This window comes from Mobula hypostoma, chromosome 17 (genome assembly GCF_963921235.1).
Source record: "Mobula hypostoma chromosome 17, sMobHyp1.1, whole genome shotgun sequence".
Classification (NCBI taxonomy): Eukaryota; Metazoa; Chordata; class Chondrichthyes; order Myliobatiformes; family Myliobatidae; genus Mobula; species Mobula hypostoma.
Window position 1 is genome coordinate 57,712,191 of NC_086113.1, and position 26,300 is coordinate 57,738,490.

The window sequence follows — 26,300 nt, forward strand, 5'->3', positions numbered from 1 at the left end:
CAGTTCAGGAACCGCTTCTTCCTCTCTGCCTTCCGTTTTCTGATTGAGCATTGAACCCACGAACACAATCTCATTACTTTTTGATTTCTATTTTTGCATTACGAATTTAACTATTTAAAATATATACACTTACTGTAATTCGCGATTTTTTCTATTATTATGTGTTGCATTGTACTGCTTCCGCAAAGACACAAATTTCATGACATTTCCCGGTGATATTAAACCTGACTCTGATTGTGACCAGCTCCAGCTCCAGCTCCAGCTCCACACGCTATCTGAAACTCGGAGCCCCGCCCCACAGTCTCTGGCCACGCCCACTGGTTCCCCAGGCCCCGCCCCTCACTCCACTCTGCAGCCGCGCTGGCTGCGGGGAAGGCGGGCAGCCAATGAGGAGAGCGCTGGGCAGCGGCGGCCTGTCAGTGAGCGGGTGGGGGTTGGCTGCAGTAGCAGCTGGGCTTCAGCGGCGGAGAACAGCAGCAGCAGCTGGGAGCGGCAGTCTCCAGTCGGTCATAGCGGGTTAACCCTACTCTTCCTTCCGAAGCCCTTCCCAGTCAAACCCGGCACTTAGGCTTTGCCCTCGGCTTTTCCCAGCCCCGAAGTCAGATGGCCGGGCTGTCGGCGGCGGCAGCGCACGGGGAGTCGGCCTTCAACCCTCAGGAAAAGGAGCTGGCAGAGCGCTTCAAGCGCCTGTATCCGGCCGTCGACGAGCAGGAGACGCCGCTGCCGAGGTGCTGGAGCCCGAAGGACAAGTACAGCTATATCGGCCTGTCTCAGAACAACCTGCGGGTGCACTACAAAGGTAAGCGGGGCGATGAACGACGCCCCCGCCCCACCTCCTTCCCCCGAGCCAGGGTGACAGGCCCTTGGCCCCACATAGTAACAGCCCAGCGAGATCGGGGGCCTTGGTCTGGGGCATCCTGCTCCCCTCCCATCGGTCCGGTAAACGGCTGGCCGGCCAGCCGGACTTCCGTACTTCAGGACGGGTGGGAGAGAGGAAGGAACAGGGCCTTTCATGACATATCATCTGGGCCCAGGGCCTGTGCGGAGAGTTAGATTCACCTGAATTTGTTGTGAACTATGTTGGGCATTGGGCTTTCGGGATAAGATGTGAACCAGATAAGCACCTAAAATCTGCCCTGCATCAGCAGCATTTTTAAACAAAAGTTAATCGGACTAAAGGTCATTTGGAGTTGAGAATTGACTAACCGATTGAGCGTGGAGGCACCTGTGTCCATATTGGTAATTAAGATAACAAACTTTTTTTTAAAGAACAACACTCGAATTTTAATGTAAATTTAGGACGTGGCAAAGAGGTGATAGGTACAATTCTGTTGTTAACAACTGAATTTAAATACAGGACCAAAACAAGGTATTTAATTCCAGATAAACTTGTGAATGTGAGAGGATCAATAATGATTACCAATCATGTGCTGTGATGAGTTATAGCATCAATCTTTAGGGGCTAGAAAGGAGTTTAAAATTAGAAAGAATGACTTGGTAGCTGTCATTGAGTAAGAGGAGGTGGTATAATTATTGCTTAGTATATGAGAATTGAAGAACAATATAATACCAAAAGCAATGAGAATCTCTCATTTTGCAGTAATGGGTAGGTGAATTAAAAATGAAAGCCCCCTACTAGGGTTTGTTAGGACTGCTGAGAAGATCATGGGGTCTCTTCCACCCATTAGAGACACATTTATCAGGTGTACTGTGTACACAGGACCCTTAGCATTGTCACTGATTTCTCCCATCCATTCAACATTCGCTTTGACCCCCTACCATCAGGCAGCATTAAGACAAGAAGTGTTAGGATGAGAAACAGCTACATCCCTCAGGCCAGAAGACCACTGAACTCTCTGCCACCACCCAGGAAACATCATGTATGAAGAGACAGCTTTACTGTTAACTTTTTAACGTATCATATATATACTTTATATTAATTGTATTTTGTGTGTGTGAGTTGTTGTGCACCTTGTTCTGGCGGTATGTTGTCTCATTTGGCAGTGTACATGTGTACCATTAAATAACTTGAACAGTTAAAGAATGGAGAAAAGGAATGGAGAAATGTAGATTGTTTCCAAATCAAAATTTTGAATACTTATTCTAGAGTTAGCTATATCTATTCAAATTTTGCAAAAAAATTGTAATATCGAAGTTAGCTATGATCGATTTTGTGTTTTTCTTGTTTGGGGTTTTAGAATCTGAATGTTTTCACAGTCATGCCACAGAGGGATAAAGTGGCCTAGTACCAAGAGTCACAGTCTGGATAATTTTCTCCTGCTTGATTTTTTTTTTAATGATCCCTGTTGTAGTGGATGGGCACCTTTTTATTTAGTGACTTTAGTTCTAATCACAGTTTTAGGTTTTGACCAGTTTTTGTGTTATGTTTGATGTGTGGGTCATTTTCTTGAATTCCATTTCATTGCGTAGTAAAATATGCAGATGAAAAATGACTAGATGGGGAAAAACTGGATCAAAATAGGTAATGACTGACTTTATTGGTGGATGTGTATGACTTGCAGTTTTCTGTCTTGTTATCAGATCAAGTGACTGCTTCATCTATCCTGCACAAATATAAGGATTCAAATTCTTTACAAATATTTCTCATGGTGTCTTTCCTGTGTTCTCAGATGTCAGTGTAAAATTATCTGTCTTTATTTGAGGTATTGCTGCTCAGTGATATCAGTTGGGTGCAAAATTTTTGATTCTGCAGAATGATACGAAAGCACAAGTATGTTTACCAATTAAATTATTTAGTGAATAGAATAGTTTATCTGTAGCTTCTGAGGCCAGTATTGAAGGTGCTTTCTGTCCTCTTTAATATTTGTCACTAAGTGATGCTAAATGTTTCTGCAATGCATTGGGATATTTTACATAGAAACTTTGGAGATTCTGGAGAGGAGCTGGTTTTGGTTCAATCAAACACTGCACAGCAAAACCATGAAATCTTCACCATTGGTTGAAACCATTGGCAAAAGGTAGTAACATTATTTCATTTGATGACTCCTGCTAATGCCTCATTCACATACTAAAGTATCAGCCTATTTGGAATGAGTCATAAATCTCTTATTCCTCAACTGAGCCAGTTTGATACTCGGACACCTCAGAAACATGGGCAGTACAGCTGTTGCCCCGCAGTTCCAGGGACCCGGGTTCAATTCTGACCTTGAGAAGGGTCCGTGTAAAGTTTGCATGTTATCTCTGAGACCATATGGGTTTCTCCCACAATCTAAAATGTGCAAATTGGTTGGTTAATTGTGCAGTGTAACCTGGGTGGATTTACTGAGAAAGTGGCTGGTATGGGCTGATGGGCCTTTTCCATTGCTTCATCTCTCTGACTCCAGGGTATGGAAGTGGAGACTGAATGAGTTATTTCATTTCTTAGTTGTGATTGTTTACACAATCAGGAGCAAATTGCTGAGTTAAATTTTATGACAGGGTTGAAAGAAAAGGGCCCAGATGACGTTCCACATATGATAAAGTTTTATCTGTTTAAGCTTGCTTTGGCAAGTAATTCAGAAGCAAAGTAGCTGACATTGAGAGAAATCCACCAAATTTCTAGCAATTTACTGATTGGGTTTTTACTTCAGATGTGAATGTGTCTTTCTGCATAATGTATTTATTGAAGTACAGTACATCTTGTTCTTCTGGCATTTTATAAATTTTGGAAGATCGTATTTTGCTATAAATGGTGTTTGGTTGAAGGAATGATTTCAAGGTTGGAATTAGTTTTTTCCCTCAGCTATTCAATAATCTGGTTATTCACTCATATTGCATGTGGCAAAACTTTCAACTTTTTTCATTGTTATCCTTATCCATGCTGTTTTGTTCTATTGTGCTACTTGTCTCTTTCACAAGTATGAATTAGCATTGTAGGGCTTTGAAAATGAAGACATCTATCTTTTTAGTCTTATCTACATTTCAATATACTTTATTGATTCAATAAGATTACTCAGACAGTGAGCAATTAACTATCTTTCTGCTACAGATACAAAATAACTTTTTGAAACTTCCATTTTCCTGTGATTTCTATCTTTGTGGCACTGTCCTGTATTTTTGTATTTGTGTATCACTATTTTGTAGCTGATAAGTTAGCTTTAGTGCAATTGATTGCTTTCCCAATTTGACTGATTTAGCTTGATCTCTCTCCGTTCTCATTTGATATCGATGCACTTGGTACCTTTTTCCAGATTCAGTTTCACATTAGGTATAGTGATTTTTTTTTTCAGCTTGCCAACCCCAAATCTATTCTCCTCAATAAAATTGACTTGGTTTTTTTTCTGTTTTTTATGATCATTATCTTAAATCCTGCTGTTATGATCATTGCCTAAATTATGTATTTTGTGATGGCTCTTCCTTTCCTCGTTCCAACCATATTTCTTCCAAGGTTAGATTCCTTGCATTTTGGTTAAGGAAAAAGTGCTGTAACCTCATCAGAGTCGGGCAACATTTGCATGGATTAGGTTGCTTTGAATTTCCCCATTTAGTTGAGTTGAAAGGTGAACTGAGCTCAGGATCACTGACAACTGACATGGGCCAGCTGGGAGTTAGCAGGAATGAACCCATACAAACCTTTTAAACTGCAATTTATTTTACTAAAGAATTAAGGCATAATCTGCAAACCTTTATTGGGGTAACAAAGTATTGCTCGGTAATATTGTGGTGATTTAAAATCTGATAAATGCATAGCATTCAAACTTGTCATTTAACATAATGTTAGATGTAAGCATACTAGTATTTTCCATTGTGGCAACCTTAAGAGACTGCACCTACTCTTGAAACCACAGTGTGTTAAGCAAGGAGATTAAAATATGCACATCTTGCAACAATAACAGGCCTTGCAAACAATTAGAATGTACATTTTGTGCATATGGAGGTTATTTCAGTGATGCCACAGCAAATAACTTCTCCACATTGATTCTATACTGTACTACACATCCAATTCTTTTTTTGAGATAAACAGTATCACTCAGCATTGGGAGTTTCTATGAGTGCTAATTGAACATGGGTTTGTTTCTAGTGGTCCACTGCAAGGGTAAGTCAGTAACTGAAGTGGTTCACGTAATTAACAATAAAAATGATCAGTTTGTCTTTTGGTGGCAGTTTAGGAACTGCATTCAGCTTTGCTCAAGGGATCAACTTTATTTGCCATAAACACTTACATATACTAGATTCCAGTTAATTGGGGCAGCCACTTATTTGGAACAACTCTTAAAGAACAAAAATTAATCTAGAAAATTGCTGCGATTCCCTTTGTTTATTTGGGACACTATGCTGCTTAATTAGGACAAGAGACTATTGCTGAACAGTTTGTAACCCGAGTCACATGCATGCACATCATGTGGCCATCAGGCTGTATACTGTGCTTGGGGCAAACAGTTTTTAAATACCATCACTTGTGTGTTTGTGTTTAAAGAGCAATGATTTTTGTCATCGATAGTTGAGTAATAAGCTGTAAAACAATTCAGTACTGTTTTGCTCACCGTGGTTTCAAACATTTAGGCCTGAGATCAGAAACAGCTGAGACTATTTCGCTACTTAACAAGTAAGGAACTATGAAGAATTGAAGGTATTGCCAATCTTGTGAATGTTAGTGAAAATGAAGACTTGGAGGATGCAATCGTTAAAAACATTGTTAGAAGCAGTCCATTATCTGCATTCTTGAGTCTGCGCTGATTTTGTTCATTTACAGTCAATCAAAATAACGTGGCACTGTGCAATGGATGAATTCCATAAACACGAGATTTTGCAGACACTGGAAATCCAGAGCAATACTCAAAATGCAGGAGGAACTAAGCAGATCAGACATCTTCCATGAAAATGAATAAATAGGTGTTTCAGGCTGAGATCCATCTTCAGGACTAGCATGGAGAATATGAGGTGCTCGAGGAATATAAAGAATGTAAAAAGAATCTTAAAGAAATCAGAAAAGCTAAAAGAAGATATGAGGTTGCTTTGGCAAGTAAGGTGAAAATAAATCCCAAGGATTTCTACCTTTATATAAATAGCAAAAGGATAGTGAGGGATAAAATTGGTCCCTTAGAGAATCAGAGTGACGGCCATGTGTGGAGCCAAAAGAGATGGGGGAGATTCTGAATGATTTCTTTTCTTCGGTATTCACTAAGGAGAAGGATATTGCATTGGGTAAGGTAAGAGAAACAGGTAGGGAAGTTATAGAAACTATGATGATTAAAGAAGAGGAAGTACTGGAGCTTTTAAGGAATATAAAAGTGGATAAGTCTCTGGGTCCTGACAGGATATTCCCTAGGACCTTGAGGGAAGTTAGTGTGGAAATAGCAGGGGTGCTGACAGAAATATTTCAAATGTCATTAGAACCGGGGATGGTGCCGGAGGATTGGCGTATTGCTCATGTTGTTCCATTGTTTAAAAAGCGTTCTAAGAGTAAACCTAGCAGTTTTCGGCCTGTGAGTTTGACGTCAGTGGTGAGTAAATTGATGGAAAGTATTCTTAGAGATTGTATATATAGTTATCTGGATAGACAGGGTCTGATTAGGAACAGTCAACATGGATTTGTGTATGGAAGGTCATGTTTGACAAATCTTATTGAATTTTTTGAAGAGGTTACTCGGAAAGTTGACAAGGGTAAAGTGGTGGATGTTGTCTATATGGACTTCAGTAAGGCCTTTGATAAGGTCCCACATGGAAGGTTGGTTAGGAAGGTTCATGGTTGCCTACTAATATTGAAGTAGTAAAATGCATTCAGCAGTGGCTGGATGGGAGACGCCAGAGAGTAGTGGTGGATAACTGTTTGTCAGATTGGAGGTCGATGACTAGTGGTGTGCCTCAGGGATCTGTACCGGGTCCAATGTTATTTGTCATATATATTAATGATCTGGATGATGGGGTGGTAAATTGGATGAGTAAGTATGCAGATGATACTAAGATAGGTGGAGTTGTGGATAATGAAGTAGGTTTTCAAAGTTTGCAGAGAGATTTAGGCCGGTTAGAAGAGTGGGCTGAAAGATGGCAGATGGAGTTTAATGCTGATAAATGTGAGGTGTTACATTTTGGTAAGACTAATCAAAATGGGACGTACATGGTAAATGGTAGGGCATTGAAGAATGCAGTAGAACAGGGGGATCTAGGAATAATGGTGCATAGTTCCCTGAAGGTGGAATCTCATATGGATAGGGTGGTGAAGAAAGGTTTTGGTATGCTGGCCTTTATAAATCAGAGCATGGAGTATAGGACTTGGGATGTAATGTTGAAACTGTACAATAGGAAAGATGTCAACAAAATAGAGTACGGAGAAGATTTACTAGAATGTTACCTGGGTTTCATCGCCTAAGTTACAGAAAGGTTGAACAAGTTGGGTCTTTATTCTTTGGAACGTAGAAGGTTGAGGGGGGACTTGATAGAGGTATTTAAAATTATGAGGGGGATAGATAGAGTTGATGTGGATAGGCTTTTTCCATTGAGAGTGGGGGAGATTCAAACAAGAGGACATGAGTTGAGAGTTAAAGGGCAAAAGTTTAGGGGTAACATGAGGGGGAGCTTCTTTACTCAGAGTGGTAACTGTGTGGAACAAGCTTCCAGCAGAAGTGGTTGAGGCAGGTTCGATGTTGTCGTTTAAAGTTAAATTGGACAACTATATGGACAGGAAAGGAATGGAGGGTTATGGGCTGAGTGCAGGTTGGTGGGACTGGGTGAGAGTAAGAGTTCGGCACGGACTAGAAGGGCTGGAATGGCCTGTTTCCGTGCTGTAATGGTTATAGATGAATTCCTCCAGCAGCAGCTATTAGGAACTAATATGCAGTTTTATAGTAGTTTTGGTAGTGTTCTAATTTGTTCTGTATTTCACTTAAATGTATAATTTGGTACTCAGTTAAATAGTAGTCTTTTTGTCTTTATACTTTCATGGCACTTCAGCTATTTGGGGTCTCTGAATTGGGCCAAAATATACTGGTCCTGATGTGTCCCAATTAACCGGAATCCACTGTAGTAGAAATATGCTGTGGTGTGTTGGGGCAACATTCAACAAAAAACAACAACATGCAACAATTATAAATAATAAAGAATTAGGTAAAATATAAATTTAGAGTGCAGACATATGAAATAAAATGTGCATAAATGCATTCACACTAGCATGTATTTAGAACGTAAAGAGCATTATAAAATAAGGTTTAAAGTGTATGCAGTGTATTGAAGGGATAATAGAGGGTGTTCGGGGTTAAATTGATTGGTTAATACTGGGGGAAGGAACTTTTAAGATGGCATTAAGTTTTTGTTTTAATAGACCCAATGTCTTTCGAGAAGGAAGCTTTTGGAAAAGGCATTTTGCAGGATGGGTAGTGTCTTCGATGAAAGTACTATAAACTCTTAAAGTAACCAGTGATTTTACAGTAATTACTGATTTTGGGGGATAGTTTTAGGACCCCACAATTCAGATGGGATGGAAAATCATAGGAGAAAATTCTGGAACAAGCCGGCTGGGTGAATATGAAGGGAAGCACCTGTTGTTCAGGTTGTTATAATTCATCAGCTATTACATATTTTTACTGTACTTGTATTGCAATCCTCTTTCTCATATTTCCTTTTTCCACAGGAGGTGGAACCCCTTAATCCCATTCCCTTGTGTATTTGCTCCTAATCTAATCACTTTCACGTGCCCATTAGCAATGCTTTGATTATACAGAAACCCACGCTGGGATGATTTACAGAAGTCAATTAACCTGCAACTAGTATGTTTTTGGGAGATGGAATAAAACTGGAGCACTAAGGAAACCTGTGTAGTCAGTGAGAGCATGTAAACTCTACACAAACAGCAGCAAAATGTCAGGATGAATTCCTAGCTGGAGCTGTGAGGCAGCAGTACTAACTTCTGTCCTATTTGAAGGACATAGTTGTGTGAATGTACCTTGCTACACCTCTAGTTTAACTTGCTGCCTGTAAAATGTGTACCACAATGGATTCAAGTTAATTGGGACATACTGGGACGACTACATTTTGGCCCAATTAAGTGGCTTTCCTAATTAGCTGAAGTGTCATGGAAATAATTAATAATGTATAAAAAAGCTACCATTTAACTGAGTAACAAATTGTGTTTAAATAAAATATAGAACCAATTGGAACACTACCAATACCACTACAGTATATAAAACTAATAGTTTCTAATAGTTATTGATGGAGGAATTCATCCGGTGTACATTGCTGTGTTCTTTTGATTGACTCTAAATGAATAAAATCTGCGCAGCCACCTAGTGCAGGTAATGGACTGCCTTCATGCAATACCTGGACACTAGAATAATACAGCACAGTACAGGCCCTTTGGCCCTCAATGTTGTGCCGACCCATATGTTCCTTAAAAAAAATGTACTAAACCCACACTACCCCATAACCCTCTATTTTCATCCATGTGCCTGTCCAGGAGGCTCTTAAATACCCCTAATGTTTTGGCCTCCACCATCATTCCTGGCAAGTCATTCCAGGCACCCACAACCCTCTGTAAAAAAAAACAACAACAACAACAGCAACAAACAAACAAAACAAAAAACAACAACTTGCCCCTGATGCCTCCCCTAAACTTCCCTCCCTTTGTACATATGCCCTCTGGTGTTTGCTATTTGTGCCCGCGGAAACAGGTACTGGCTATCCACCGTATCTCTGCTTCTCATAATCTTATAGACCTCTATCAAGTTCCCTTCATCCTTCTATGCTCCAAAGAGAAAAATCCCAGCTCTGCTAACCTTTCCTCATAAGTCTTGTTTTCCAATCCCGGCAACATCTTGGTAAATCTCCTCTGCACCCTCTCCATAGCTTCCACATCTTCCTATAATGAGGTGACCAGAACTGAACACAATACTCTAAGTGTGGTCTCACCAAAGATTTGTAGAGTTGCAACATGACCTCTCTACTCTTGAACTCAATCCCCCTATTAATGAAGCCTAGCATCCCATAGGCCTTCTTAGCTATCCTATCAACCTGTGCAGCGACCTTGAGGGATGTATGGATTTGAACCCCAAGGTCCCTCTGTTCATCCACACTTTTAAGTAACCGACCATTAACCTTGTACTCAGCCTTCTGGTTTGTCCTTCCAAAAAAATCACCTTTCACTTATCCAAATTGAGCTCCATCTGCCACTTTTCTGCCCAACTCTGCATCCTGTCTATATCCTCTTGTAACCTTCAACAACCTGCAGCTCCTTCCACAACTCCTCCAATCTTTGTGTCGTCTGCAAACTTACTCAGCCATCCTTCTGCCTCTTCATCCAGGTCATTTATAAAAATCACAAAGGGCAGGGGTCCCAGGACAGATCCTTGCGGCACTCCACTAGTCACCGACCTCCAGGCAGAATACTTTCCTTCCACTACTACCCTCTGCTTTCTTCCTTTAAGCCAATTTTTTATCCAAACAGCCAAGGTTCCATTGTTCCCATGCCTCATGACTTTCTAGATGAGTCTCTCGTGCGGGACCTTTTCAAATGCCTTGCTAAAATCCATGTAGACCACATCTACCACCCTACCCTCATCAATTTCTTTTGTTACCTCTTCAAAAAAACTCAGTTAGGAGGGACGATCTTCCCTTCACAAAGCCTTGTTGACTATCCTTGAGTAGACGGTACTTCTCCAAGTGCTCGTAGATCCTATCCTTAAGAATCCTTTCTAATAGTTTGCAGACCACCGACGTAAGACTCACCAGTCTATAGTTCCCAGGATTCTCTCTATTACCTTTTTTAAACAAGGGAACTACATTTGCCATTCTCCAGTTCTCCGGCACCTCCCCTGCAGCCACAAGAGGATTCAAAGATCATAGCTACTGCTCCAGCGATCTCTTTTCTCACTTCCCACAGCAACCTGGGGTATATCATGTCCGGCCCTGGGGACTTACCAATCTTGATGTTTTTAAGAAAATCCAACACTTCTTCCTTAATCTCCACATTGTCCAGTACACAGGCTTGTTCTATTTCGACCTCACCCTGATCAAGGTCCTTTTCACTTGTGAATACTGAAGCAGAGTATTCATTTAGGACCTCCCCAACCTCCTCCACCTCCAAGCACATGTTGCCTTCTTTATCCTTTAACGGCCCCACCTTCATTCTTGTCATCCTTCTGTTCTTCACATATGCATAGAACGCCTTGGGGTTCTCCTTAATCCTACATGCCAAGGCCTTCTCATGCCCCCTTCAAACTCTCCTATGTCCTTTCTCATGAGCCCCTCCTGCTTCCTGCTTATATCTAACATATGCTTCCTTTTTCCTCTTGACAAGTTGCCTCATGTGTTTCGTCAGCTATGGTTCCCTTTTTCTACCATTTTTTTCCTTGTCTCAGTGGGACAAACCTATCCTGAACCCAGCACAAGTGGTCTCTAGACTTCCTCCACAGTACTTCTGTGCTTTCATCCTTGAACATCTGTTTCCAATTTACTCTTGCTAGTTCCTGCCTCATCCATTCATAGTTAGCCTTTCCCCAGTTAAGCACTTTCCCATTTTGTCTTTTTTTTTAATCCTTTTCCATAGCTATGCTGAAGCTAAGGGAGTTGTGGTCACTCTCACCAAAATGCTCCCCCACCAAGAGTTCTGCTATTGACCAGGTTCATTACCCAGAACTAGATCCAGTATGGCCTCTCCTCTCGTCGGCCGGTCCGCATACTTTGTCAGGAATCCTTCTTGAGCACACCTGAGAAATTCAGCGCCATCTATCCCCCTTGCAGTCAGGAGGTACCAGTCAATATGAGGGAAGTTGAAATCACCCATAACTACAACCCTGTATTTCCTGCACCATTCTAAAATCTGCCTGCTTATCTGCTCCTCGGTGTCCCGAGGGCTATTTGGGGGCCTATAGACTACTCCCAGCACAGTGATTGATCCTTTCCTATTTCTGACTTCCACCCAAACCGACTCAGTGGACACGCCCTCTTCAGCGTCCTCCCTTTCTATAGCCATGATACTATCCCTGACCAGTAATGCTACTTTCCCCACCCCCCAGACTTTTCTACCTCCCATCCTATTCCTTTTAAAACACCTAAACCCCAGTACCTGCGTCAGCCAATCCTGCCCTTCCTTCAGCCAAATTTCAGTAACGGCCACAACATCATAGTTCCACGTATTGATCCATGCTCTAAGTTCATTCCCTTTATTCCTAATACTCCTAACATTGAAATAGACACATTTCAACCCCTCTAACTGGCTACATTTATGTTTTGTTCCCTGCCTGTCCTTCCTCACCAACTCAGAACACATAGCATCATGCCCTTGTCCTTCTATCCTAATCTCTGCACTCACATTCTGATTCACACTCCCCGCCAAACTAGTTTAAACCCTTGCTAACAGCTCTAGCAAACCTGCCCGCCAGGATATTGGTCCCTTTCCAGTTCATGTGCTGCCTGTCCTTTTTGTACAGGTCAGACCTTCCCCAGAAGAGATCCCAATGATCCAGAAATCTGAACCCCCGCCCCCTGCACCAACTCTTCAGCCACGCATTCATCTGCCATAACTTCCTGTTCCTACCCTCTCTGTCTCGTGGCACAGGCAGCAATCCCGAGATTACCACCCTTGAGGTCCTGCTTTTTAACTTCTTTCCTAACTCCCTATATTCTTTCTTCAGGACCTCATCCCTACCTTCGTGACTGTATCCTCCAAATCTTTTTCATTGTAACATTCAAGATGATTGTCGATACCTTCAAATTCTTCAGAGTTTCTAACTGTTCGGCAATAGTCTCCTGTCCCAATTCAGCAGCATAGTATTCCAAATAAATTAAGAGAATCCTGACTATTTTCTTGACAATTTTTTGTTCCTAATAGTTGTCCCAAATAAGTGGCTTCCCTGATTAACCAATGCCCAATCCATTGTATTTGAGTCATTCAAATTAATATTGATTGTGCCATCAGCAATAATTTTGTCTCTACCACCCTTTTAGGTACAGGTTTCCCCCGCTATCCGAAGGTATGAACTTATGAAACGGTTCGTAAGCCAGAACGTCGTAAAGTGAATAAGCAATTACCATTTATTAATATGGGAAAAATTTTTGAGTGTTCCCAGGCCCCAAAAAAACCACAAAATCATGCCAAATAACACACAAAACCTAAAATAACAGTAACATATAGTAAAAGCAGGAATGATATGATAAATACACAGCCTATATAAAGTAGAAATACTTTTCTGCAGCACTGTCTAGCGCAGCAAAAATCTCGCGGAAGCGCTCTTGGCAGAAACACTCTCTCTGGTAACCTTTAAGCTATGAAGCTGCCAAATCATACCAAATAACCCATAAAAATACACAGCCTATATAAAATAGAAATAATGTATGTACAGTGTAGTTTCACTTACCAGAAACCGGAAGACTCCAATAGATTGCAGTTTCGTCACAGTTAAGCAGTTGCTTATATGAATAACCACCTGACGCAAACAGCAATCGCCTCTGATCTGGGCCGACATTTAAGTGCCGGGTGGCACCTAATTAATTGGCTTGTTTATTTCTGTTTTTTTCTTAAAGATGTGCTGGGTGCGTTCCGACTACTGCTGCACCACTGCATTCTTCGTGGCCCGGAGGCTGGGGACCACTGCTTAAACTATGAAGCTGCCCTTGCCTCAGAAACTGATCAAACCACCCATGACTACCTTTAAATTCCACTTTCGCAACACTTTCATCACCATTGTCCAGTGCTTTCTGTTTCAGCTTATTAAAAAGATTGATTTCTCCTTAAGTATAAGAAAACTTAAAGGAACACCATGCTTTGTACACTCATCAATCCACTCAAGTAATAGACTTTCCATTTTATCCATTATTGGATGCTACGAGCAGAGCTAACAGTAACATCGGCAGCTTTCAAAATTCTTTCTCTCTGCGTATAAATAGTGCGAATGGTGGACGGTGGCAAGTTCAACGCGCGGACAATGATATACTTCATTCACCACGATCGAAACGCTTAATTATGTCTACTTTTATGCTAAGTGTAACACTCTTCCAAGCTCTTTTAGGCTTTTCCCATACCTTAGAACTCATCTTGCTAACGGATGCACAAAATAAATCGAGATAAAGCACGTGTTTAAGCAATGTCGGCTGGAATGCAGTACCGGGGAGGAGCTTGGCTGTTCAGGTGCGCGCTGCCTTTTTTCGTAACAGTGAAAATACCTATTTGCGAAAACAGGTAACTAATGTAGGTCTTTCGTAACAGCGAGGTGTCGTAAAGCGAATGTTTGGAACGTGTATTGTGTCACAGTTGCCAGTGAACTATTGGGTCGCTAAAAGAAAATCTTAACCCTTTGCAATATTTTCACTGATCACTTTAAACCTGTATTCTCTAATATTGAGCTCTTTGCTAAGGAAACAGTCCTTCACAATTTTATACATTTGAATTAATTTTCCCCTCAAGTTCTTCTATTACAAAGAAAGCAATGCTAGCTTATTCAATGTTTCCTCATAGCTATAATTTTCCATTCCAGTCACTATCTTTTTAAATCTCTTTTGGGTCCTGTCAAATGTACTTGTCTCTTCCCTGTGGCATGGTTAAGGTGTAGTTTACCTAATGTTGGACAGAGTTCTAACTCTACCTTCCAACTGTATCGTTCATGTCTTGGCCAATAAAGGATGAAATCTTTTTGGCTTTCTCAAAGTTCAAAGTAAATTTTATTATCAAAGTACATATATGTCACTATTTACAACCCTGAGATTAAGTTTCTTGTGGGCATACTCAACAAATCTATAGAATAGTAACCATAACAGAATCAATGAACAACCGGTAAACTGGGGTGTTCAGTCAGAGTCCAGAAGACAACAAACTAGTCAGTACAAAAAGAAAAAAAATACTAGTAAGTAATCAATAAATATTGAGAACATGAGGTGAAGAGTTCTTGAAAGTGAGTCCATAGGTTATGGGAATAGTTCAATGATGAAGCAAGAGAAGTTGAGTGAAATTATTCCCTTTGTTCAAGAGCCCTGATGGTTAAGGGGTGGTAACTGTTTCTAAACCTGGTGGTGTGAGACTTAAAGCTCTTGTATCTTCTTCCTGATGGCAACAGTAGTGCAGGTCCCTGATGATGGTGCTTTTGTGCAACAGCATTTCAGGTAGATGTGCTCAATGTTTGGGAGGGCTTTACCTCTGGACTGGGCTGTGTCCACACAAAAAATGCTGAAGGAACTCTGCAGGCCCAGGCAGCATCAGTAGAGGAGGTCATGGACTGGCATGTTGGAATGGGAATGTATATCAGTAAGACTTGACATTGATGGGGACACCGCTTCACCAAGCCCACCAGAAAAAGCGGGATCTTCTGGTGGCCATTTCAATTCTATTTCCCATTCTGACATGTCTGGCCAAGGCCTTCCCTATTGATGTGATGAGGCTGTACTCATGCTGGAGGAGTAATACCTTGTATTCAGTCTGAGTAGCCTTCAACCAGATGGCATGAACATTAATTTTTCAAACTTATAATTGCCTTCCCTTCACCATGCCCCCATTCCCATTTACCCCTCACATTTCTTTACCTGCCCATTGCTGCCCTCTGTTGCTCCTCCCCTTTCCCTTTCTTCCATGGTTTTCTGCCCTCTCCTATCAGACTCCCCCTTCTACAGCCCTTTATCTCTTTCACCAATCAACTTCCCAGCTCTTCACTTCACCCTCCCCCTCTCCCAGTTTCACCTACCATCTACCATCTTGTACTACTTCCTCCCCTCCCCCCAACTACTTGTTCTAACTTATCTTTGTTTCGAGTCCTGATGAAGGTTCTTGGCTTGAAACTTAAACTGTTACTCTTTTCCACCGATACTACCTGACCTGCTGAGTTCCTCCAGCATTTTGTGTGTCATTTGGATTTCTAGCATCTGCAGATGCTCTTGTCTTTGGGCCCTGTCCACTACTTTTTGTAGAATTTTGAAACAATGTATTGACCTGCCCTGCTATCTTTTAAAAATCCATGGATTTAAATTGCAATCTAATTGTTCTGCTCTGCTTAATTTCTTTTCATTACCTTGTTCTCTTTTGTTTTACTTCTTAAAAATATTTGGAGAGAATGAATTCATTCAAATAATACACTATGGGCCTGGCTATAGGTTGCTATCCAGATCAATTTTTGTGGTTTTTGAAGTAGCCAGTGAAGTTCAGTGAAGTCGCTATTCTTCCATGCATTACATATGGAATAAAATGTAATCAGTGGGAAATTTTTACATGGAAGTGAGTAACAAACTATTGAAGGAAAGAACTAATTTTTATGTAATACTTTTTCAAATATTAACTTCGGCTGAATAATTTTTTGACAGAAAACATTTCAAGGTGTTTTAAAATGCTATTGCTACCATGTAAAAGCAAATCCTAGCATATTTACCTAAGAACCTAATGGCTCATTTTGTTGATGATTAGGGGAGTGATTTCTTTCTTGCCCAAAATGTCTTTCTGTCATCAAACAGTACTGGAGTGCCCAGTGCAAGCGGGATCCCACTTTATCAGGCTTCCCTATTGTTGCTAGTGAAATGTTACCCATATTAAACATACCGGACCATATCGAGACAAATGCTTTTGCAAGCTTTGAATTCCAATGGTTGGACACATTTATTATAACTGTTCTCAATATGGACAGCAAACAGCATTATCAGGAACCAGTAGCTGCTATTGAGAATTCCTTAAAGGGATTTCTGATGTGATGCAGAACGTTAGTGAGGAAGGTTCAATCGTTAGGTATTAATATTGAGGTAGTAAAATGGATTCAGCAGCGGCTGGATGGGAGATGCCAGAGAGTAGTGGTGGATAACTGTGTGTCAGATTGGAGGCCGGTGTCTCATGGTGTGCCTCAGGGATCTGTACTGGGTCCAGTGTTGTTTGTCATATATATTAATGATCTGGATGATGGGGTGGAAAATTGGATTAGTAAGTATCTCCACTAAGATAGGTGGAGTTGTAGGTAATGAAGTAGGTTTTCAAAGCTTGCAGAGAGATTTAGGCCAGTTAGAAGAGTGGACTGAAAGATGGCAGATGGAGTTTAATGCTGATAAATGTGAGGTCCTACATTTTGGTAGGACTAATCAGAATAGGACATACATGCTAAATGGTAGGGCATTGAAGAATGCAGTAGAACGGAGGGATCTAGGAATAATGGTGCATAGTTCCCTGAAGGTGGAATCTCATGTGGATAGGGTGATGAAGAAAGCTTTTGGTATGCTGGCCTTTATTAATCAGAGCATTGAGTATAGGAGTTGGGATGTAATGTTGAAATTGTACAAGGCATTGGTAAAGCCAAATTTGGGCTATTATGTACAGTTCTGGTCACTGAGTTATAGGAAAGATGTCAACAAAATTGAGAGAGTACAGAGAAGATTTACTAGAATGTTACCTGGGTTTCATCTCCTGTGTTACAGGGAAAGGTTGAACAAGTTGGGTCTTTATTCTTTGGAGCGTAGAAGGTTGAGGGGTGACTTGATAGAGGTATTTAAAATTGAGGAGGATAGATAGAGTTGATGTGGATAGGCTTTTTCCATTGAGAGTGGGGGAGATTCAAACAAGAGGACATGAGTTGAGAGTTAAAGGGCAAAGGTTTAGGGGTAACATGAGGGGGAACTTCTTTACTAGAGAGTGGTCGCTGTGTGGAATGAGCTTCCAGCAGAAGTGGTTGAGGCAGGTTCGATGCTGTCATTTAAAGTTAACTTGGATAGCTATATGGACAGGAAAGGAATGGAGGGTTATGGGCTGAGTGCAGATCAGTGGGACTAGGTGAGAGTAAGAGTTAGGCATGGACTAGAAGGGCCGAGATGGCCTGTTTCCGTGCTGTAATTGTTATATGGTTATATGCTGGTTGTTTTTACTTTTTTCATTTTCCAAAATGTCTTTTTTACATGTTAGTGTTGTATTGATGTGTTTAGAAATGGCTTTACACATCATTTGTGCATATTAACTATAGTATTTGCTGCTTTTAACTTTTATTGGAAAAAATATTGATTAAAGTATTGGTTCAGTTATTAAAATTGAGTTTTACTGGAATCTTCTGTTCATTGGGACTATATTAGCCCATGATATAGTTCAGTAGACAAACTTGTAGCTGAGTTATAAACTCTAAATGCTTAGGTTTTGATATTAATTGTGAAATGCTGCACTATGAGCTGAAGACAAACTTGTAATTTGCTTGCTATTGGTTTTCTGTATAATTTATATTTGGGACCTTTCGTCAGTTGGAGTTGGACCTGATTTCAATTGTGGGGCCTATAAACAGCTTTCACAGCTGAAGTGAAAGCAGCTTCATTGGGAAAATAACTATTTATCTGAAATGATAGCTTTATCTTTGTCTGCAATGGGTCATAGCTTCTATGTTTTGAAAATCTGATTCTTTAGTAACAATTAATTTCAATCTTGAACGACATAGTATCTCCTAATTTCTTGTTTACATTTGATAACTATTTTGAAAAGTGTAATTTTAATTATAAATCTCAGATTGTATATAGATGCAGTTAAAGATGGGCAGTAGACTTCTGTTGATATTGTATGCTGCCTTACTGGGACAAATTTGCTTCAGGACATCCATTTGCTTCCTGTGGAATTTCTTAGTTACCATCCTTTTAATTTCTGATTTCTCATTTTGGAAATAGGATGAATCTGAATTTTTAAAAAATAACTTTTTGGATCTGAGTTCATTTTTGAACAACCTGGGTAAAGGAAATGAAGCATTAAATAAGAGACAATTACGCATAATGTTTTATCCCCTTGAAGCATGTTTCATCAAGATTTCATCTGTTAACTTGCTGTGAGCTGTTGCTAGATCTTTTGTTACATCTATTAGTAATTTTAATAAAATGTTACTAACTCAGATTTTCCCTCTGCTTTTGTACCTTCAGGTCATGGCAAAACGCCAAAAGATGCAGCTTCAGTCCGAGCAACTTTTCCCATTCCGGCTGCATGTGGGATTTATTACTTCGAGGCAAAGATAGTCAGTAAGGGAAGAGATGGGTGAGAATTAACTAACCTCAGCCTTGCTTATTGTATTGCGGTCATTCAGTGTGCATTTACGTTTTGAAATATGGTGACTTAGTTGGGTAAATATTTAGTTTGTAAAAGGTGAATACACTTGATGCCTGAAAGTTGTCATTTGGCAGGATATTAGTGGTCAGTGTTGTGCCTTAACAGAACCTGCACATTTAATCTGAGGCAAAGGTTCATGTGAATCTCTCCAACCTTATTTCTACTGCATTCAGTGCTCCTGATGAGGCCTCCTCTACGTTACAAGCATTAATACACTATTTTGCAGAATACCTATGCTCAATCATGCTTGGTAATTATCATCCCAAGCTACCAATTGCAGACCATTTCAACTCATGTTCCACTCCCACACTGACCTGTCCATATTCAGCTTTCTCTTTTGCCAGAATGTAACGAAACACAAACCTAAATGCAGTGTTGTTTGATTTTAAACATTGAAAGTCTGAGCCAGATATGATGGTTCATTGAGTGGCAGAGTTCTAGGCTGAAATATTCAATTTACTGAAGAATAAAAGCTTCACTGGGCTACAGTGAGCCATGGTCCTCGACTACATTACAGACTGATCACGAAGTAGCTTTAACAACTGAATTTACAATTCAAAATCTATTAGACAATCTTGGGATTAATTGGGATTAAAAGCATTCACCCAGTATCTGGTGCCGTGGGATAAATTAGTGTAAAAGGGGTTCACAGCAGTGGGGAAGATGAACAGGTGTAGTTTGGTAATGGTCCAAAACAACAAGTATCAAAAAAACACTTTGCCAGCACCTACCCTAGGAGACACCAAAATATATTTAAATCTCACCTGAAGTTAACCATTTTCACTGTACTTTGTCTTTCATTGTTGGTGTTCATTGATGTTATCAGGAAATCCATGATTTCCTCCTGAATTCCAAAACATACTGCCTCTTGGTGTTAAGATATTGAAAACATCGTCAGCTCAAATATATACTGGTGACATTTGCCTCTACTTCGCTATAATTTTTAATCCAATCTGTCCCACCACTGATTCTAAATTGGACTATGTATTAAATACAACATTTTATAAGAGCAGAAGTTCTGTCCAACCAAATTTTGGAAAAGCTGATGCTATTTTTCTCTATCTCAAATTTTGTTCCTCTTTTCCTACCCCCTTCATGGCATTTGTTGAAACTGAACCGAAGTGTTTGTAACCTCACTACCTTGTATGACTCTGAAAATTAGCTTCAAACTACATCCATCCTATAAATTCTATCTCTGGATCTTTGCTCGATTCTGCCCATGATTCCGCTTGTCTGCTGAGGCACTCATTGACAGTTGACTGTTCCATTGCATTCATGGTGACCCTTATTCTATTTTGCATAAACTGGCAGTCCAAAAATCTCCTGCCCTGGCCTTGACTTGCACCATGTCCATTTCATCCCTTTGCCCTGAATGTGGGACCCTGATAACTTGGCTTCCAGTTATGCAAAGCTTTGGTTTTAAATTCTTACACTTGTTTTCCAAAACCTCATGCCCACTCCTCCCTTTTTGTAAATCTTCATTTCCAGGATCTTGATTGTCTTCAAATGTGATCACATTCTTTGGCAGACTTGGTTTCATATCTCTCCCTCCTTCCCTCCTGGGAATGTGGCTAGATTGCAAGTGACAGAAACAGTGATCTTTTAAAAAAAAAATTCCATGTTGCTCCTGCTCAATGGATGAGATTTGAATAGGGTCATTGTTTTGAGCATGAGCTATCAAAAAGTCAATAATTAGCAATACAATTATTTTACCTTCACAGAATCTGGTCATGTGTTAATCAAAATTATCCAATTGTTTCAACTCGATGTTTGTTATAATTCATGTTTTTCTAAGTGAGTAGTACATTTTGACCTAGATTTTGATCTCTTGCACTTTACTCACCAATGAAAATTGCATGGTTAACATTTGTTATCAGACCTTTGACACCACTCTACCTCAAAGGAAAAAAGATGAGAGTAAACACGAAAAGGGAGAAATACGCGCCTGCCTTTCTGATTTAGTTCTGATTTATTTTAGATGAACATATTGTTCAGAATTGTAACACTTTAGACTGTTGTACTGTTATCCTTTTATTCAACCCCAGTCTTCCCAAGTATTCTAAATCAGTGGGTGAGAACATTCTAGAGAAGTGTAAGCTATTTAGGGAATAAATCACAGCCTCATTCCTGAATAGGATGAAATAATTTAATTTCAGCTCAGAATGGCTGAGCTTTAGTCTAATTAATAAACCACATCAGAGCAATTGAGTGAAGTGAGGGCCTTCGCTGGTCAGAGTTCACCATGGATATTGTGTCCTAGCTATCCAGATAAGGACAGCAAGTTGTTGCCCATGTAGCAAGCTCCCCCTCTCCACGTATCTGATGAACCCAAAGGAACGACAGAGACCGGTACAGTTTGGTACCAGCAGTGTCGCAGGAGTTGCCAGTCAGAGTTGAACACAGTGTAGGCCTTTGGGACTCCAGCTTCGGATTTTTCCCTCTGGGTTTACTCCTGAAGCCTTCCCCATGAGTGGGTTCTAGATGAGCTGCAACCACAGCTGACAAGACCTATCTCCCCGAAGTGACTGGTTTTAAGGCACCAGTAACCCACCTTAGCCCCTTCTTCTGTCATTAGAAACAGTTCCATCAGGCTTAGTAGCTAAGCCACACGTGAAAGCAAAGAACTGGACTCGGTTGTCAGAAACTGTGTGAGGCGCATGCCATTGGGAGCATTTAATAGGTAGTGGGAGCTTATCCCCATTATTACCCCTGGCTATAACAATATTATAATGAGCCAGAGCAATTTTAAGAAATTAAAGGTTTTGATTACTTGCGAATGCTAAATCTGGAAAAATATCAAATGGTATCACTATCTGAAATAATGATATGAATATCAACTCTAGTGTGTTTGCCGTTGTAAGTTTAGCTTTGGGACTGCAAATCTTTTTCTACCCTAGTAATTGAGAGAGGCCATTGCACCCACTTTTGTGAAAGCTTGGGCGTGAACACCACAGCTGGATGTCACCTTCAAAAAGCATAGTTGTATGCAAGGAAGCCAAGCTTGGAAGTCAAGTAAATAAAAACTGCAGGTGCTGAAAACTTAAACTGGAACTTAAAGCTGGAAGTGCTCAACAAGTCAGGCTGTATCTGTGGGATGAGAAACAGTTAACATTTTGGATTGAAGACTAGGAAAAAGAGAGAAGAATAGTTAATTTGTAGTGGTGTGTCTCTGGGCTAAGAGCAGTGTGGCCATGGGGATAAGCAATAAATAGGATTATTTGGTCAATGAGTGAACGGGAGCAGTCAGAGTGAGAACAGACAAAAAAAAATGCAGGAGTTGCAAAATTGAAACAGAAGGCATCCTCAGCATACCAGTTTGGGAATGTCCTTTACCTTGGGAGGTGGGAAAGGAGAAATAAATGAGCTGAATCAATAATACAGACATCTGACTAATACAGACACAAGTTAGCTGAAGTTCTAGAGTTTGGTATTGTATCCAGACAGCCACAATGTGCCCAAATGGGAGATGAGATGCATTGCTCAAGCTTTTGATGGAAAAGCTTGCAGGAGTCCATAGATGGATATGTCAAAAGAGGGAGTTCGTGACAGGCAACAGAAGCGTAGGGTTGCCTCTGTAGACTGAATGCAGATACTGCACAAGGCAGTCACTCATTTTGTGATTGATTTCTTAATGTCTGACATTACTTGTGTATAAAACTGATCTCAAATTAAACATTGTTAAATGAAAACAAACTTAAGAATGATCTTGTTACAGATATATGGGCATTGGACTTTCTGCTCAAGGTGTCAACATGAATAGATTACCAGGTAAGTGTGTCACTTTAATTTGTATCTTGAAGGATCACAACATTAAAAAGTTAAGGGGGAATGAAAAATTGGAACTTGTAGTATACATGGTACTTCGGACAGTGCTGGAAAAGGTCACTTATAAAAAAGATAACCAGGAGGCTGCCTAATGTCCTTTGGCCTTCAGACGTTAGTTTCTCTCCTTCTTGCTCTTATCTTTGAATATTAATTTAATTTTGTTCTAACATGTTCAATTCAGACTTCCATTATGTTAGACTTTGATTTTAAGTCCTTGACAACAGGAGTGAGTACAATGGAATTAAAATAGAGAGAACAGACAATCCCATTCCCCCCTAAGTTTTGAAGTGTAGAAACTTGACCAAGGATGAAGCCCCTGTGAAAAGTGGCTTACATTGGTCTCTCGTGTCCCTACATCTACAGTCTCGTGCCCCTGGCTTAAATTAGTCATGGGTAGCTAACATCATGAGGCAAAGGCCATTCGTGTGATTAGGTCCTTGTTAATATCTGGCTGTCCATGTGCGAGTGGATATTTTAGTGCCTTCTGTGCACCTGGAGAACTGGAGTACTTTATGTAACAATTTTTGGTTTAGCTTTTTACAGTTTTATCAAACTTTCAAGTAAAATCTGTTGTTGATCTTATGGTTAATGTTCCAGTTTTACAATTTTTAATTTTTCATATTATTATTGAAATGCCTGTTTGCACTATTTGATGTTCAAAGTTCACTTATAATCAAAGTATTTATACTATATACAGCCTTGAGATTTGTCTACTTACTAGCAGCCACAAAACAAAGAAACCCAGTAGAACCCATTTGTAAAAAAGACAATCAAACACCCAATGTGCAGGGAAAAATAAATTATGCAAACAATAAAAGTAAATAACATTTAGAACTGAAGTTCATGAAAATGAATCCACAGCACAAAGCCAGTCACAGCTGATTCAGGAGCCAGGATAGTTAGATGCAGGCCCCAGCCACGTTTCAGCACAGAGATAAGTAAGCCTCAGAGCAGTGAGCTGAGTACCGGCCCATCCCTCTATTCCAGCCCTGACACCCGAACTTTTCAATCTGGTCCAGTGCTTAAATCGGTCAAACGTCGGCTTGTTCCTTGTCTCAGGCCTTTCCACTTTGAATTGCCTCCAAGTCCGCTCCAGCAATGGCCATAACATTGGCCTCTACACTCCAAGGTGCAACTGTCCTCTGCCTTCTTGACTTCAGGTCACCACAAAAATGCCAGGTCATACCGGCGGTTCAAACGCTTAACTCTGAAAAGGAAGTTACAGGCTATTGATTACGGTAATAGTTTTTGAGGGAAAGTGCGATTAATATTTCCTGAGGCCCTTTAACATCTGTCGGACAATGCTGAGGATGTTCTGCGAGTCTGTGGTGGCCAGTGCGATCATGTTTGCTGTTGTGTGCTGGGGCAGCAGGATGAGGGTAGCAGACCAACAGAATCAATAAACTCATTCGTAAGGCCAGTGATGTTGTGGGGATGGAACTGGACTCTCTGACGGTGGTGTCTGAAAAGAAGATGCTGTCCAAGTTGCATGCCATCTTGGACAATGTCTCCCGTCCACTACATAATGGACTGGTTGGGCACAGGAGTACATTCAGCCAGAGGCTTGTTCCACTGAGATGCAACACTGAGCGTCATAGGAAGTCATTCCTGCCTGTGGCCATCAAACTTTATAACTCCTCCCTTGGAGGGTCAGACACCCTGAGCCAATAGGCTGGTCCTGGACTTACTTCCTGGCATAATTTATGGTTTTATTACTATTTAATTATTTATGGTGCAACTGTAATGAAAACCAATTTCCCCCGGGATCAATAAAGTATGACTAATACTATAAAGTAATAGTTTTGTTTGCTGCCAGCAAGTCGTCACTGTGCTTCATCAGTGCCATCTTAAACTGGAATGCAATTGCTACATGTTAGGCTACACTTGTATATCTTGTATATCTGCTTAACACCAAAAAGATTTTGGGAGCCCATAGTTTACTAAGGGCCACCCAAATCTAGTGTTGGGTTGATACCATGGTAGAATAAAATGCAATAATTTTTCATTAAATATTCCCAGTTGGTTACTGCAAAAGCCAAAAAGACTATAGAAAGTTAAGGGATGGAAGTAAGAACAAGAAGATAGGACTGCAAATAGTGTTGAAAAGGTATTGCTAAGCTGAATAAATTGAGGAACTCAATACATACAGAGCAAAACAATAAGAAGTAGGGACTTCAAAAGCATGTGCTCTCGAAAGGCAAAATATGAATGTATGATTGTTAATATTGTGTGTTTGCTTTTAGAAAACTGAAGAGCATGGTACAGATGCTGAGATGTGCAAGAAATTGGGTGAGGGAAACTTGATAAGAAAATATCAAGGGGTGCCATGTTTCTCTAATTAGGCTACCTCTGAACGAAATGGATATCATTCTTGGGCAAGGGAAGAAACAGCAGAGACTCTATCAATTTCAAAACCTCTAGCTACAAGTGTAATACTGAAGAACTGCTATTGTTTAAATTGGTAGAAGGGGATAAATTGACTGATTACGAGCCAGTGAGGCCATCACTGGAAATGAGCACATTATTAGAAACAATACTGAGGAATTATTAATCAATATTTAGAACAGAGAGAATGAAGATGCCGGAAAGGAGCAAAAAAATAACTGACTGCTAGAGGAACTCTAGGTCCCTTGGAATGAAATAGACAGATGATGTTTCTGGTTGACATCTTTCATCTGGACTGATGAAGGGTCTTGATGTGAAACATTGACTGTTCATTTCTTCTGAGCTGCTGAGTTCTTCTGGGAGTTTGTTTCTTTATTTAGAGAAGACTAGATTAATTGAGGTACCACCATGTCGCACCGTTGAATATTTTAGTAATTACAGTCTGGTTGAGTGTAACACAAATATCAATGTACTTCAGAAATAGTTTTCCCACTGACAAGTTACTTTGTGGTTGGCTGGTGGGAAGAGTACAGGTCCGCAAAAGTGGCAGGTTGTATAATTTGAATTGATAACAGGAAGTAAAGTGAAATGGTGAGTGGCTGTTGTAGATATTAGTAGGCTGTGTATAGTGAGGTTCTGAAGTATCTAGTAATTATTCCTTTCAGTTTTTATTCCGGTTAACTGGGGTGTATTGAGACCAATACATTTTGGCTCAAATAAGTGGCTAACCCAGTTAGCTGAAGTTTTATGGAAATAGTTAAAAAGACAAACCTACAGTTTAATGAAGTAACAAACAAGTGTATTTAAATGAAGTACAGAACAAATTAGAACATCACCAATACTACTACAGTACTATAAAACTGATTAATTCTTAATAGATCAGAGGAAGTCAACTAATGTACACCAGTGTGTTCTTTTGGTTGACTCTAAATGAACAAAATCAGATAATGGACTGCTTTCACTGCCTTCCTCTGTGAAGTAGTGTCATAATCCAACAATAAATAGGTGTTAGGCGGATGGTTTTTAATTTGATCCAGAAGGGTAATTATTTTGGCTAGTGTTAACTCTTTTCATGGCATCTCGGTAAGGATCTGATTTTTAAAGTCAAGTTTAAAAAAAAAATCAAAAGTCATTG

At 40.2% G+C, this 26,300-nt stretch overlaps 1 protein-coding gene across 1 annotated transcript in view; it reads left to right on the forward strand.

Annotated features, from left to right (window-relative positions):
- The first annotated feature begins 386 nt into the window (after nucleotides 1–386).
- The window catches only part of ranbp9 (RAN binding protein 9), an 88,749-nt gene continuing 62,835 nt past the window's right edge, over nucleotides 387–26,300 (forward strand). Inside the window, exons 1-3 of the mRNA XM_063069949.1 lie at nucleotides 387–799; nucleotides 18,772–18,883; nucleotides 22,671–22,723. Of these exons, the coding sequence (XP_062926019.1) occupies nucleotides 604–799; nucleotides 18,772–18,883; nucleotides 22,671–22,723 (361 nt within the window). The 5' untranslated portion in view covers nucleotides 387–603. The remainder of the gene's footprint in view (nucleotides 800–18,771; nucleotides 18,884–22,670; nucleotides 22,724–26,300) is intronic.